The sequence below is a fragment of the Aegilops tauschii genome, chromosome 5, assembly GCF_002575655.3.
Source record: "Aegilops tauschii subsp. strangulata cultivar AL8/78 chromosome 5, Aet v6.0, whole genome shotgun sequence".
NCBI classification, from domain to species: domain Eukaryota; kingdom Viridiplantae; phylum Streptophyta; class Magnoliopsida; order Poales; family Poaceae; genus Aegilops; species Aegilops tauschii.
The window spans coordinates 82385500-82400651 of NC_053039.3; the positions used below are offsets into that span (position 1 = coordinate 82385500).

At 42.0% G+C, this 15152-nt stretch overlaps 1 protein-coding gene across 1 annotated transcript; it reads left to right on the forward strand.

Annotated features, from left to right (window-relative positions):
- Positions 1 to 332: 332 nt before the first annotated feature.
- On the forward strand, positions 333 to 14373 carry LOC109778299 (kinesin-like protein KIN-12F). The gene is made up of 38 exons (XM_020336854.4): positions 333 to 758; positions 835 to 1459; positions 1994 to 2149; positions 2230 to 2313; positions 2392 to 2511; positions 2620 to 2733; positions 2825 to 2917; positions 3017 to 3177; positions 3261 to 3335; positions 3433 to 3520; positions 3609 to 3667; positions 3760 to 3823; positions 3912 to 3977; positions 4056 to 4238; positions 4336 to 4440; positions 4532 to 4767; positions 4841 to 4910; positions 4989 to 5054; positions 5140 to 5193; positions 5302 to 5381; positions 5462 to 5531; positions 5664 to 7835; positions 7987 to 8325; positions 8845 to 11205; positions 11294 to 11401; positions 11487 to 11647; positions 11828 to 11915; positions 12047 to 12121; positions 12209 to 12442; positions 12521 to 12619; positions 12718 to 12789; positions 12868 to 12926; positions 13010 to 13121; positions 13224 to 13334; positions 13426 to 13596; positions 13678 to 13743; positions 13843 to 13962; positions 14048 to 14373. The coding sequence occupies exons 2-38, from the start codon at positions 836 to 838 to the stop codon at positions 14177 to 14179; spliced, it is 9048 nt and encodes a 3015-aa protein (XP_020192443.1). The 5' UTR covers positions 333 to 758; position 835; the 3' UTR covers positions 14180 to 14373.
- Positions 14374 to 15152: the final 779 nt, after the last annotated feature.

Here is a 15152-nt window from a genome sequence, read left to right on the forward strand (position 1 = left end):
TGGATCACGTATGATGATGCCCTAATTAAGACCCCCTCGCACATCTGTATCAGGACCACCGCACGTCTCGTGTTAGTACTATTTTAAAGAAGAAGAAGAAGAAAAAAACACGATCGCGCGAGCGAGACAAGAAGCACGGCGAGCCATTTCGAGCCCTCGGTTCAAACGCGGCGGTCGCCCCTACCCACCCAAAAACGGTCTCCAAATTTCGAACCCTTCCAAGCGGGGGGAGGGTCAGCCCCGCCCGTGATCCAATCGCAGCCGTCCATTTCGAACACACACTCCCCGATCCTCATCCCGTTACGTTAACCCTACCCCACCCACAGTTCCTCGACCACCTCGCACAACCCAAATCCCTTCCTCCCCTCCCCCCTTCCTTCCAAGTGAGAGAGACTGCGTGTGTGAGAAGAGAGAGGGGTCTAGAACCTTCTAGAAGGGACAGCAATAGGCCCAGCTCGCCGGTCCGGCGGCTCGCCGCGCAGCCCCTAGGTAGGTCCGCTCCTCGCGCACCCCAGCCAGGCGATTCGGAGGGGCGGCGACCCGATCTGCGACCTGCGCCGGAGTGACGTCGACTGTTTCGATTCTTGTTTATTCTCCCCCCAAGTTTCGAAATCTCCCGCTGCGGGCGACCCTGGATCTCCCCCGCGGAAGAGGGCTCTAGAGGCTGCGGCGGCGGCATCGCATTACACCATTCGCCGCCTCGCGGTGCTCCTCGCCACCGCCGCCGCCACATCCGCGTCCGCCTCCTCCGGGCTCAGGTGCGTCCAGCTTCTCCAGAAAGGCTTCGGCTCGTTCGAGCTGGTTCGGAGATTTGAGGGTGTACTATTTGTGCAGAATGGTGCGGGATCTCGGCGCCGCCCGCCGCACCCCGGCGAGGGCCTCCGCCTCGGAGGCCGGCAACGACGAGAACGCGCCGGGCGACGGCTCGGACGCCGCGGCCGCAGCGCTCGTCGGCGGCGCGGAGTCCGACGCGGCGGCGTCCCGCCCCCCTCTCCTCGCCATCCAGCCGCAGGCGTCGGGGTTGAAGCGGAAGCCGGAGTCGCCGGCGCCCACGCCCTCCAAGCTCCCGTTCCGGACCCCCGAGAAGGCCGCCGCGCGGAGCCGGTTCGGGTGGGCCCCGCCCCGCGCCGACGAGCTGCCGCCGCGGATGGGCGCGACCACGACGACCACTCCCCGTGCGCATCGCGGTAAGGCCGTGCCGGCGGCCTCCTCCGAGGGTGGGTCCACGCACAGCACGCCCACGAAGAGCGTGTCAAAGCCGGCTTACAGTGTGGGGCTGAGCGGGACGAGGCCGGTGACGAGCGGTGGTGCCCGGGGGCCAGGGTCGGGGTTGGGGTGCTCAATGGCAGCCAGGGGTGCGCCCGTGTCGTTTGGGCCAGCGACGGTGGTGAGTTCTGTGGAGGTGCCCCAGTTCGAACTACGGGAAGATCCCTCCTTCTGGATGGACAATAACGTGCAGGTATGCACTCTGATTTTTGTTGTTGCCTAGTGAAACCATTGATTAATTGCTTGGAAATAACATTGTGTCTACTCATCATTTAGCTCAAGTAGTACACTGTGGCTAGTGATTGATAATTACAGAATTTCATTTGGTAGTCTGAATCTCAACGTATGAACTGGGGAAAAAGGAGCTACTTTTTTGCTAATTTTCTTCCGACTTAGGTAATACTCCCTCCGTCCCAAATAACTGTCTTAAGCTTAGTACAACTTTGTGCTAGAGCTAGTACAAAGTTGAGACACTTATTTTGAGACGGAGGGAGTAGTAAAACTAGAAATGATCCTCAGTTAACAATTATGTAGATTGCCGTAAGATTCTTTCTCTTTTCACTTTTGGGAGGAATTATCCGTTTGCATTTAAAACAAGGAATGATGCATGTGAGCTTTAAATTGTGAATCAGTACATGTGTTGAGAGTCAGCTTCACCATCCACATGATTCCAAATACAGAAAAACCTCACCCCACACCTTATTTACATTTGTGGTTTATTCTCCAGGTTGTTATCCGTGTCCGCCCTCTAAATAACTCGGAGAAAACTGTGCATGGTTATAATCGGTGTTTGAAACAAGAAAGTGCCCAGACTATCACATGGATTGGTCAGCCAGAAACCCGTTTTACATTTGACCATGTTGCCTGTGAAGGAGTGAACCAGGTCAGCTTGAAAACGATTTGATTTCATGCTTTGATTCTACTTCTCAGATTGTGGTTAACGGATGAATTTGAAATTGGCAGGAAGTACTTTTCCGTGTTGCTGGCTTACCAATGGTTGAGAACTGTATGGCTGGATACAACAGCTGTGTCTTTGCATATGGGCAGGTAGTTCGCAATGTCGCTGTTTTATTTGTTGACCATGAGGATTGCGTTCATGCTCTTAAACCTTTTAACTGTTTGCAGACTGGAAGTGGAAAGACATACACGATGCTTGGCGAAATTAGTGATCTGGAAGTGAGGCCTAGTCCAGAACGTGGAATGACACCACGCATTTTCGAGTTCCTGTTTGCGAGAATTAGAGCGGTAACAGACTCCCCATGCATAACATATTCGTTAGTGTCTACTGCATGATCAAGTATCTCATCATGCTGCTAATCTTGAACCCGTTATGTGTGCAACCGAAAACTGTAGGAGGAAGAGAGCAGGAGGGACGAAAAGCTCAAGTACAACTGCAAGTGTTCTTTTCTTGAGATTTACAATGAACAAATTACAGATCTTCTTGACCCTTCGTCCACAAATCTTGCAGTATGCTTTCACGCTATTGTTGAAGTGAATACGACATATTAGTTCAACACCATTTTTTGTGATTTTACTAAGCATGAAACCTAATGTGCAGCTCCGAGAAGATATAAGGAATGGAGTATACGTAGAAAATCTGACTGAACTTGAAGTTGGCTGTGTCAATGATATCATTAAACTTTTGATGCAGGTAATATAGTTATTCTTGATTTATTTTTTCTTGTGAATATCTCATGGCAATACTGCCCATGAATTTGAAGTAATCGGGCTTTCCTGAAACCTATTTCAGGGCTCCATGAATAGGAAAGTGGCTGCTACAAATATGAACCGTGAGAGTAGCCGCTCCCACAGTGTGTTCACGTGTATTATCGAGAGTACGTGGGAGAAAGATTCTACAACTAACTTACGGTTTGCAAGACTGAACCTAGTTGATCTTGCTGGGTCAGAAAGGTAGGTAGACAATATTCTCTCTTGTGCCAGAGTTTATTGTGCTAAGTGAAATATCAGTTCCTTAATATATCTACCTGAAACAGGCAGAGAACATCCGGTGCTGAAGGTGAGCGGCTGAAGGAAGCTGCTAATATTAACAAATCGTTATCAACACTGGGGTTCGTATCTAACACTCAGACTTTTAGTTGAAAAATTATTTGAACATGGTGTTGCTATTACTCATCCATGTGTCCTTAACTGAACTGTGAATTGCAGTCTTGTGATAATGAGTCTAGTTGATCTTACAAACGGGAAGCAAAGGCATGTTCCTTATAGAGACTCAAGATTAACGTTTCTTCTCCAGGTAGCAATCTTGAGATAACATATTATTGTTTTCATAATTGTTGTTCCTTGCAGTCTAGTAATTATTCTACTTCCACTTTCACATATAGGATTCTCTTGGTGGAAACTCCAAGACCATGATCATCGCAAATGTCAGCCCTTCATTGTGGTAATGAATTTTGGATTTAGATCCGACCTAACTTGGATAGAGCTTGAGATGCATTTTCGTATCCTCATATTTTTCTGTGTGTGTTTAAATAGTTCTGGCAATGAAACACTCAGTACCCTCAAGTTTGCTCAGCGTGCAAGGCTCATTCAGAACAATGTAATTATCTGCCCTTTAAGTCAATTTTCATTTCCAAAATATCTTTGGTGACTAACCATTTGCAATTCTCACCTCTTCAAATTTGAAGGCTGTTGTGAATGAAGACGCTTCAGGAAATGTTCTAGCTTTGCAGCATCAAATTCGTCTCCTAAAGGTAATGTCTGCAGAATTTGAATCCCACTTCCAGTTCAATATAACATCACCCTAAACTAAAAGATGGTCCTTGTTTCAGGAGGAGTTAGCTGTCCTCAAGCGTCACCATGTCACTAGATCTTTACCATTCAGTACTGATATTTACGGAAGATCTGGAGGTGATGTTGATGATGGCAGTGACCACATGAGTGTGGATGAGGGAAATAACAGTGACGCCCAAAGCATAAAGTCTTTGGAAGATTTAAAAATTTCAAATAAGCAGGTAATCTGCCTTTGTCTGGTTTCCCTTAAATTCTGTCTGTGCGTGCACTTCTATGTCTCTTTGTGTGAAAATTGTTCATAAATAAATTACCTTGCAGATGAGATCACTGGAAGAAACACTAGCAGGAGCTTTGAGAAGAGAATCAATGGCAGAGTCCACTATAAAGCAACTTGAAGCTGAAATTGAGCAGTTGAACCGATTGGTAACCTTTTAGCAACAATGAACAAGTGTTGTAAAACCTATCTATACATTTATTAAGGGGACATCCTGTAATGATTCTTGGTACATCTTAGGTTTCTCAAAGAGAGGAGGATACAAGGTGTGCTAAGATGACATTGAAATTTCGAGAAGATAAGATTAACAGGATGGAGGCTCTTGTTCATAACAAATTGCCAGCAGAATCATATCTACTTGAAGACAACAAAACTTTGTCACGAGAAATAGAGTTGCTTCGTGCAAAAGTGGACAAAAATCCAGAAGTAACCCGTTTTGCACTAGAAAATATCCGTTTATCAAGCCAACTCAAGAGGTATACATATTCTATACCAACATGCACCCATATTTGTTGTACTGTACTAAAACGTTTTATTATGTATCTGTAGGTATCAGCAGTTCTGTAATGAAGGGGAGAGGGAGGTTCTGTTGGATGAAGTTTCCAACATTCGAAATCAGGTTTATATTAACCTTCATTTTGTAATTCTTATCAGTGCTGTAGTGGGTTTCTTTAATCAGCATTCCTTGTGCTTACAGGTCGTGCAAATGCTTGAGGGGAGGATGTTAACTGAGCTGCAAAATAAACTTTCATCCAAGTTTGAGGTTTAATCCCTGATTAGCTTTTCTCCCCACAGAGAATTTTTTTCAACAAATCAGCTCATACTTCCATCTTTATTCATATGTTCAGGACACAGAACATCACTCTAGTTTAGCAAGTGAGCCCGAAACTTTGCCTAAGGAGGTACCCATCCCCCTCTAGACAATAATTTTATCCTTTGCTTATGGTTATGTTGATTGAAACTGCAACGGCCAAGCACACCATATGTTAATGTTCTCAATCCCTTTTCAGTTGAAAAGAGCTTGTCAAGAACTGGAAACCTGCAGGAGTGAGCTACAAGGTTGCTTGGAATCAAATAAAAAACTAACTAGGTAATTGTGCAGTCAATAAGAGCTAGCATGCGTTTTCCTTGCTGTAATTTCTGTTTTTGAGCAGCTAAATTGCTTCACAGGGAAATAGCTGATCTGCAAAAAGAATTGAGTACCATCAAAATGACAAAGAGGGAGGAATGCCATTTTGAGGTATGAACAATAGCTTCGCTGAAGTATCTGATCCATGCTCTCATATTCTACAGAAATCATGCTATCCGTTATGTTGATTGAGAAAATGAGAAAACCTGACATGATGTTTTTTTTATTCTATGGACACACCAGTATGGTTCCAATGCACGTGCAAAAATGGAAGATTGTTGTGATGAGGCTTTCATGGACAACACAGAAGATATATTAAACCTGCAGCTGGAGTTGGACATACTTAAAACAATTCTTGCAGAAGAGAGGACAGTCCGTGGAGAGGTCGAGGAAAGAACTACTACCTTAAGTGATGAGCTGAAAGCAGCAAATTTACGTATCCTTCAAGCTTGCAAGCAGAGTGATGCCATAGAAAGCGAACTGAATGATGCAAGATCTGTTATTGAAGCTCTTGAGTCACAGCAGATTTTGTTGATAAATGAACTAGATGAGTTGAAAAAGAATAATCAGAAAAGCTTTGAGATTCTAAAAAAGAGAGGCAGAGAAATCTCAAGATTAAATACTGAGATTGACAACCACCGTAGACAGGGCCTGGTGGCTAGTGGAGAGCCCAAAATGCAACTTTTGAAGTGTATTGAAAATGAAGATTCACCTCTGCAGAGAAAGCTGAAAAGGATGCAAGCTTCACTTGAGAAGGCAAACGACTTAAATACAAGGTACCAAAGAGATCAGGCGTCTGATAGTTCTGCTGAGCAAGAAATGGATGAAGTCCGTAGACAGGTTGAAGTTGAAACAACTGAGGTGATTATGTGCTTACAAGAAGAGCTTATGTCGCTCCAACAACAGTTAGATGCTAGTAACAAAAATGAATTGTTGGCCAAACAAAGCCTAGATGAGCTTCAACTGGAAAGGAAGGAGTTGAATGACAGGCTATTTGAGGTGGTGAAAGAGAATGAAAGCCTTTCTGAACTAACTAAGGAAAAAGAAAAGAAAATTCAGCTTTTGACCAGTGGCTGGGAGAGCTTACAAGAAGATCTCATAGCGCTCCAACAACAGTTGGATGCTAGTAACAAAAATGAGTTGTTGGCCAAACAAAGCTTAGCTGAGCTCCAACTGGAAAGGAAGCAGTTGAATGATAGGCTACTTGAGGTGATGGAAGAAAATGAAAGATTTGCTGAACTAATTGGGGGAAAAGAAAAGAAAATTCAGCTGTTGACCAATGACTGGGAGAGCTTACGTGAAGAGCTTTCATCTCTCCAACAACAGCTAGATGCTAGTAACAAATATGAGTTATTGGCCAAACAAAGCCTGGATGAGCTTCAACTGGAAAGGAAAGAGTTGAATGACAGGCTACTTGAGGTGATGAAAGAGAATGGAAGCTTTTCTCAACTAATTGAGGAAAAAGAAAATAAAATTCAGCTTTTGACCAATGACTGGGAGAGCTTACAAGAAGAGTTTCTATCGCTCCAACAACAGTTCGATGCTAGTAACAAGAATGAGTTGTTGGCCAACCAAAGCTTAGATGAGCTTCAACAGGAAAGGAAACAGTTGAATGATAGGCTACTTGAGGTGATGAAAGAGAATGAAAGTTTTTCTGCACTAACTGAGGAAAAAGAAAAGGAAATTCAGCTCCTGACCCATGACTGGGACAGATTAGCTGCTGACATTGGAAGCTTTCTCGTTGAGGGAAATGCTTCTCTTGATGAAGCTTCTGACCAGGTTGCCTTTATTTCGGAGTCCTTTTCTCAAAGAAGATGGGTTGAGGATCAAGTCCAGAAGATGTGTCAGGGTATATCTGACAGAGAGAAGTTACTCGAAGAGCTCCAAAGCCGGTTGAAAGAGGCAGATGATATAAAATGCGACTTTGACCTGAAGTTAAGGTCCTTAAGAGGAGCAATGGAGGCAATAAATGAGATGCATCAACATGAAAGGAATGATCAAGAAAAAGCTATTGCTCTTTTAAGATCTCAAGTATCTGAACAAGGACAGGTGAACCAGAGACTAGAGCTTTTGTTGGATGAATCCATTAGAACATTTGTGCAGAAGGAGGTTCTTGAACAAAACTATGTATCATCACTGAGGGGGATGGAAGAAGAGATTCATCAGCTCAAGACTCAATTAGACCAGTCAAAGATACACATAGCTCATTCGTTGAGTCAGATCAAGGACAAGGAGCAGACATTTGAGAAGCTAAAAAATGAAGAAAATACCATTCTGTTAAGAATGTTATCAGATGTTCTGAAGGCAAAGGGTATTATACATGAGTTTGGTGTTGGATTCAATACATTGGAGTCAAGCTTTTCTGTGGACCCTGAAGTTGTTTGTCAAAATTCAGACTTGAATTTGGAGGATCGGGTAAGATAATGCTCTTGTTATTTGGTATCAAGGTGAACCAAACAATCTACTATTTATGTCAGTAAGTTCCTACTGTTAATCGATCTGTACCCATTAAGAGTGTCGGTCTTTATAAATTCATGGCATGACCTTATTTTACTCCATGCTTTAGGATGAACTTAAAACATTTGGAGCCCTTGAAGCTGGAGAGCAGTGCAATGCTGACGCCCTTTGCCAACTTAGTAAGGAGATGGAGTCTGCAGTTTATAAATTACAGACGCTGCAGTCTCAGATGGCCAAGCTTCTGCAAGAAAAGGAAAATGTGAAAGAATGCCTTCTCCAGAGTCGAAGAACTGTCCAAGATCTAAATTCTGAGGTCCTTCAATTGAAGTCGCAGATGATTGATCAACAGACGCGCTATGAAGCTAGAGTGGAAGAACTGGAAATAAAGATGCAGGGAAAGGACAATGACGCTGCAACATCACTTGTTTCATGGCATAAAGGGATAGAGGTAACACTTTTAAATACCCAACATCGTTAAAGGCCATTAGGCATCCATTGAAAACCTTTTTCTGTATATCTTTTGTTGGTTTTCAGAAAAGCAGACTAGGCTTCAATTGGGTTTGTAAAATAATATGAGCATTGGCAGTAGACTTGTTTCTACCTCGCCAGGAGATAAATAATACAGTAGACCTGTTTATGTTTCCAGTAACAAGGCTCTTACCCAAAATGTACATGCAGGGTTGTGGTATTAATTTGCAAGAAGTAATAGTCATGTGGATTCTTTCTGAGAAATTTCAAAAGTTTTGCATCTCAATGCATCGATAGATAGAAAAATCTTTTACCGAGTGATGAAATGTGGATTATGTGAAGGTGCATCTGCTTGAGTCAATGCACCACTATACTTCTGCCCTGCAAAGGCATGATGGATTTTGTTATTTATTTTTTATGTAGAAGCAGCTGAGTTACATTTAATTTCTTGAGTTGGTCAACCTTGATCCCTTGTTTTCAACTATGATCATTCTTTCAGGCACTTGAATCTGAGCTCTCAGAGACCAAAGTTCTCGCACAGCAGAAATCATTTGAGGCTTTTACTCTTATAGCCAAGTTTCAAGATGCGCAGGCAACTATAGCTGATGCAGACTCTACAGTCAAGGCGCTGGTGGAAGCGAATGAAAATGCAAAACTCCAAGCAGAGAAGTACAAACAAAAGGAATCTTCTTATATTGTTGAAAAGAATGACTTGCTAAATGAGATCAGTAGTTTGAAGATGATGCTGGATGTGAAGGGACAAAATTACCTGGATATGGAAAAGAAATTCGAATCAAGCCTGCTTGAAGCAAATGAGGTAGCTCTTGAACTGGAAGATGGCATCAGATGTCTGAAGAATTTGCTATCGGAGAACCTTGAGTTTGTTTCTTCAGATGTTAAATGGATGAAGTCAAAACTTCGGCAGTTCACAGAGTTGGCAAGAACTTGGTTGGAGGAGAGCTGGTTAGAGATAATTGGAAAAGATTGTGCTGTGTCTGTGTTGCACCTCTGCCATATGGGGATTTTGTTGGAGAGAATTACTGGGCTGCATGCAGAAAATGGTTTCCTTCAGCGTGGGATCTGCGAATCTAATTCTTTGATATCTACGCTGAGACAGCACAATGATAAAGCAAAAAATGAACTGGAGATGTGTAGTGTTCTCAAAGGAAAATTACTACTTGACATCAATCACAGTTTTGGTCGTGTTGCAAAGAAGGAACAAGAAGCAACTGAACTGAGCTCAAGACTGGATTCTTTCGGGAAGAAAATTCTGCATTTGCAAGCACAAGAAGAAGCAATGTTGGCACGGTCAGATTCCATTTATAACGAGCTATCTGTGTTGACTAAAGAGATTGATGCTACCAACAGGAGTTCTTTGGCAGCTGAATCCAAAGAAAAGGAAGAGCTGCACAACCAATTGGATGAGGCTTTGTTTCTCAATGGAATGTTGAAGGACACAATGCTTGAGGTTCTGAGTCTGCCCGAAGTGAACAGTGCTATACCTGCAAAGGATATGAAAGGGTGTAATGAATTTGAGTTGTGCAGTTGGTTTGTAAACTACCACCATGATTCGATCATGATCAATGCAATTGCAAGTGATATTGAATTTATTGTTTTGGCTTCAGAAGTGGAGCAAGAAAAAATACAACTGCAAACACAAAATCTTATGTTTACCGAAGTACTTGAAGGATTGAAGACAGAAGCAACTCTGTGGAAAGTTGACCAGGATTTGGGTAGTCTTGCAATTTATGCTTTACATGAGGAGAACAGTAATACAAGGATTGATTCGGAGAACCTAAAGCGGAACAAGGATGAAGTTATGGAAAGCCTACTTGCAACGCGTGAGGAAAATTCAAAACTTCGATATGTAGTTGATTCCTTGGAGTCCAACATCAAATCCTTGCAAACAGATCTAGATGGGAAAGCCAAAGCTCTGATGGAGTTGCAATGCTCCCATGCAGCCATATGTAAAGAGCTTGAGTTGAAAGCTGAGGTCATTGAACTTGGAATTTCAAGAGAAAATGCTTTGAGGTCCGAGAATGATTTACTGAAACATGAAAAGCTGGATATTCTGTGCAAGGACCAGAGGATGTTTCATTTGGTTTCTAATATTGATATGGAGAAGTTATCATTCTCCTTCCAAGCATATTTGGATCAAATTAACACAGAAGTGCAAAAACACATTGATGAGCAATTGACCACAGTGATGAAGTTCTCCAATGACTTAAACTTGGTTCAATTGTCTGTTGAGGAGTTGAGCACCCATAATTCCTTTTTACAGTCTGAATTAGCAAGGAAAGATGAATTGGCAAAGGGCTTATCATTTGATCTTAGCCTGTTACAGGAGTCAGCGTCGGTTGCAAAAGATCAAGCAGATCAACTTATTGAGTTGACTGAAGCAATCACCTCATTAGAACATGAGGTTGCTTCTAAATCACATGATCTTGATAATCTTGTTTCTGGAAGCCAACTACTAGAAGCTCAAGTCATGAAGAGTAATGAAAAGATTTTGGTGCTAGAGGAGCAGCTAGCAAGTACAGTTGGTGAACTAAATGCAGTTTCTATGGAAAACACTGAGTTGAGATCTCAGCTCAATCATATTGAACAGACCGGTTACTCTATGAAAGAGGAGTTAGCCCATAAAAGTAATACCACTGAAAGAATGGAAGAAGAGTTGATTGAGCTGAGAAATTTACTTGATGAAAGGAACAGCTTCCTTCAAAATTTACAAAATAACTTCTCCAAGCTCTCGGATGAGAAGCAATACTGTGACTCTCAGGTGCTTCTCTTGAGAGAGAAGCTGGAGATGGCTCAGGCAGTGGCAGAAGAAAGTGAAGCAATTGCTACGGAGGCCCGACAGGTTCAGCTACCTACTTGATTATTGTTTTTCTCTCTTAATATTGCTTGTGTTATTCTTCTTGTATAACTCTTCTGTTGTACTTCTACAGATAGCAGATGAAAGGAAGACATATGCTGCAGAGAAGGATGAAGAAGTCAAGCTATTGGAGAGGTCAATCGAGGAGCTCGAGAGTACCATATTTGCTCTGGAGAACCAGGTGAGCTGTCTACTTCTATTTCAGTGTTGATTCTTACTTACTGCAGTAACTTCTTGTAACAATAGCACTGGTTATTTCTCTTAAGGTGGGCAACATCAAGGATGAAGCGGAACGACAGAGAATACAGAGAGAAGAATTAGAAGTGGAGCTGCAGAGAGTCAGACACCAAATGTCATCTGTACCATCATCTGGGAAAGTAAAGAGCTTTGCGGAAGATGGAATGGTTGATTCAACTGACTCATTCAGGTTTGCATGATTACTATTTTTACCAGTTGCAAATTTTGCACTTGTTAGCTCATTTGTTAGGTGTTTGAGCCTGCTGTCTTGTTTCACATTCGTTTCCCTGTTTTTTTCTTGATGAAAAGCAGAGCTCCTGCCATGGTTCTCGAAAAAAAAGATAACACTTGGCTTGACTTTCTCCTGCAGGCACTCAAGAGAGATACATACCGAGCTACTAAGTGCTCAGGAGAGTATCAAAATACTTCAAAAGGAGGTTGCTGAAAAGGAATCAGAGGTAATAATATATTCTCTCTAATCATTTCAGAAATATTTTAGTTGTTCAGACTTCAGACTATGGTCATCTGCTATCATCCAGGTGTTATCCAAATATTGATGGGTTTGCTATGTGCTCTCTTATTCTTATAGATTGCTCAATGCAAGTCACACATATCTGAGCTAAACTTACATGCCGAGGCAGCAGCACGTGAATATAAGCAGAAGGTAAGCAGTCTCATTTGTCTGATTTAGTTTCATGAAATGAAATTAGCAACAATTTTCAAGGATGCTAATGAAAAATGATCTGGTTAGTTCATGGAGCTAGAGGCTATGGCACATCAGGTTAATACTGACAATCCATCAACAAATGCTTGCTCCATGAGACCGGAGAAGATTAGCTTGAAACCTCGAGGTTCAGGCTCCCCATTTAAATGTATTGGATTGGGCTTTGTACAACAAGTGAATTCTGAGAAAGACGAAGAACTAAGTGCTGCAAAGCAACGTATTGTGGAACTCGAGGGCATAGCAGCTAGTCGACAAAGGGAGGTGAGATTTCTCTAAAAAAACACTTTATTCTGTCGACTCTGTTTTGTAGTTTTACTAACTTACCTCTTTTCTATGTAGATATTCATGTTGAATGCGAAATTAGCTACAACAGAAAGTATGACGCACGATGTGATTCGTGATATGTTGGGGGTTAAGATGAACATGACAACTTGGGCGGTAGGAATGCATATTCGCTTAGTTCTAAATATATATATTTCAATGTATGCATCTATAAACCACTTATGTTTTGTAAACATGTTCCTATGGTATTGTAGACACTAGTTGACAAACAGCAAAAGATTAGCACAAAAGAGTCAGTTGCTTATCAAACTGAAGAATCTAAAGAGGTAACTGCCACAGTACCTAAAATTTTCTTGCAACTTGTCTTATCTCTTGAACTGTGTTTAAAACTAAGTATTTATCAGTCCAATGAGCTGATGAAGTTGAAGCAGCAGCTTGATGAATTCATTGAAGAGAGACAGAGGTAGATACTTTTCCATCTACTATGACCTCCTTATAATCTCAATAATAGGTTATATGACATACATGTGAATGTTTTTGCAACAGTTGGATTGATGAAATTAACCAAAGACAATCAGAACTTGGAGCTGCCCGTATTACTGTAGAACAATTACGGCAAAAGGAACATTTTATGGTAGCTGAAGTTGACTTGCTGAAGGTATGGCAATTAAGGTTTCTACTAGAAAGGAAAGCACATATTTCTTTCTCTATTGCTATGGTAAATGTTTGCTTGTTATATTAATAGGCTGATATATTGTAGGCTGAGAATGCAAACTACAAAACAATCATTTTTAATCTTGAAGATGAAGTAAAGAAGCTTACCAGACAACAGAATCTCCAGCTGCGAATTAATCACCATGCCAAAACTAAGGTATCCAGTACTTCTAAAGCTTGTTTGGTATTTTTGAACATTGCTGTTTCAGTGTCTGATCATCTTCCGTGCATTTTTTACTTCTCGATAGGAAGAGAATATCCTTCTGAAAAAGCAGAATGAAGAACTAAGTGCAAAGCTGCAGCAGCTAGGGGCCATTGTTACCCGCACAAAAGAAAAGCTTGCCCGCTACATGGTCTCGGATGGAAAAGATCCACATGAGCAGATTGAAGAGGAAGAGCTTTTGAGGAAGAAACTAGAGGTGCGTTTACTTCGTTTCCATCTGTAAAGAATTATGGTGTGTACAAGAGCACTGATATTCTGCTTGTTTACATGTCAACAGGAAAGTGAACAAGATAGAAGCAAACTCGCAGAAAATCTATCGAGTTTGTGTACCAGTGTTCTGAAGGTATGGATATTTCTGCTAAGAGGAAAAGCAGCGTCCTCATGTGGTTGATGTGAGCTTGCCACAGTACATGACCAAACATGAACCTTACTGTTGCTACAGGTAGCTGGAGTTAGAAACCATGAGTCTGAAACGAGTCTTCTGAAAGCAATGGAAGCCCTAAATCAACTCCAATCCTGCATTTCTTCGTTGGAGAGTGAGGTTGAAGATCTTCGAATAAAGGTGCGATGGTGCCAAAACCATTTTCGAACTGACCTAATTAAATCTTGTTATTTACTGACAAAGAAAAAAAAATCACCTTCTGCAGTGCAAACTACTGCGTGAAAAAGCTCGACTAAACAGTCTCCGGAGTGACTCGTCCTCTATGAGCTCGGGGGCGAATGAGAGCTCCAGATCGCCAAGCGTGTGCAGATCTCCGAGCATTTCGTCTTTCCGATGAGGCAAAACAAGTGTACATAATACGTAGCTTGTTAGTACTGGTTAGTCATCAGCTAACACCTATCTGTAGGCCTTACGCATCTCCTAGTACAGTTGAAGGGAGGATGGGAATCTAGCAATCTCCATTGCTGATGTTGTATCTGTTAATTTGCAAGTGAACGATGTACATTCCATTAATGAAATCTATTGCAGCCATTCTTTATGTGTCATATCGTCTGTGACTGTGAGCTTATATTTTGTCTGTGTTTGGTTCTATGCTGCTGCGGGCAAGCTCACGGTTCCGCATGGTCTTGTGCTTGTGTAGCTTGATCACCACTGCGATAAGGTGGTTATTGTTCAGTAACATGAGAGGAAGAGAGAGACCAAACGGTATTGCTTATGGGCCTATACAAGACTACACATACACGTACATTTTGGATTTTGGGGCTCCTAAAAGTCTGGAGCTCTCACGGTTGATTGAGGTGTATAATTTTGGATTTTGCTCGTGATTTTGACTGGGTCATGCGAGTGTGATCAAGCTAAATGATTCGACGAGCATTGCAAGTGTGCCAAGACGACCAACTGATCTGTTTTAACCTCTAAATATGTTTCTAAATGTGAGCGTGCCAAGATGCTCTACTGCATTGCAATCGTATTTTTGCAGTTAGTGTTGAAGGTTCAATGTTCTGCTGGAATATTCTTACTTATGGTAAGCCTATTTGTATTCAAAATATTTAAATTTCTTCAACGAATTGCATGATGAATTAGGATCTTCTGTCTACATGGACTGATATTTTCCCAACAAAGGTGGAGTCACCGATAAACAATGAATGCCCAGAAAAAGTTGCATCATACTTGTGCCCATGTAGTTCTTGTCATACTTTTCTGTTGCTGATTCGTATTCCAGGTGACGCATATGTCTAGGGACACTAATTCAATCATATCGGACGGTCTATTGTTTGCTATGAAGAGTTGCAATGCAATATCTTTGAGAT

What these genes read in the sequence shown, in the direction of transcription:
- LOC109778299 (XM_020336854.4), top strand. Translation starts at nt 836, where the DNA reads ATGGTGCGGGATCTCGGCGCCGCCCGCCGCACCCCGGCGAGGGCCTCC. An exon ending in GATCTTGCTGGGTCAGAAAG is followed by an intron (nt 3,178 to 3,260) that starts GTAGGTAGACAA and finishes TACCTGAAACAG; the next exon opens with GCAGAGAACATCCGGTGCTG. An exon ending in TTCATTGAAGAGAGACAGAG is followed by an intron (nt 12,927 to 13,009) that starts GTAGATACTTTT and finishes TTTTTGCAACAG; the next exon opens with TTGGATTGATGAAATTAACC.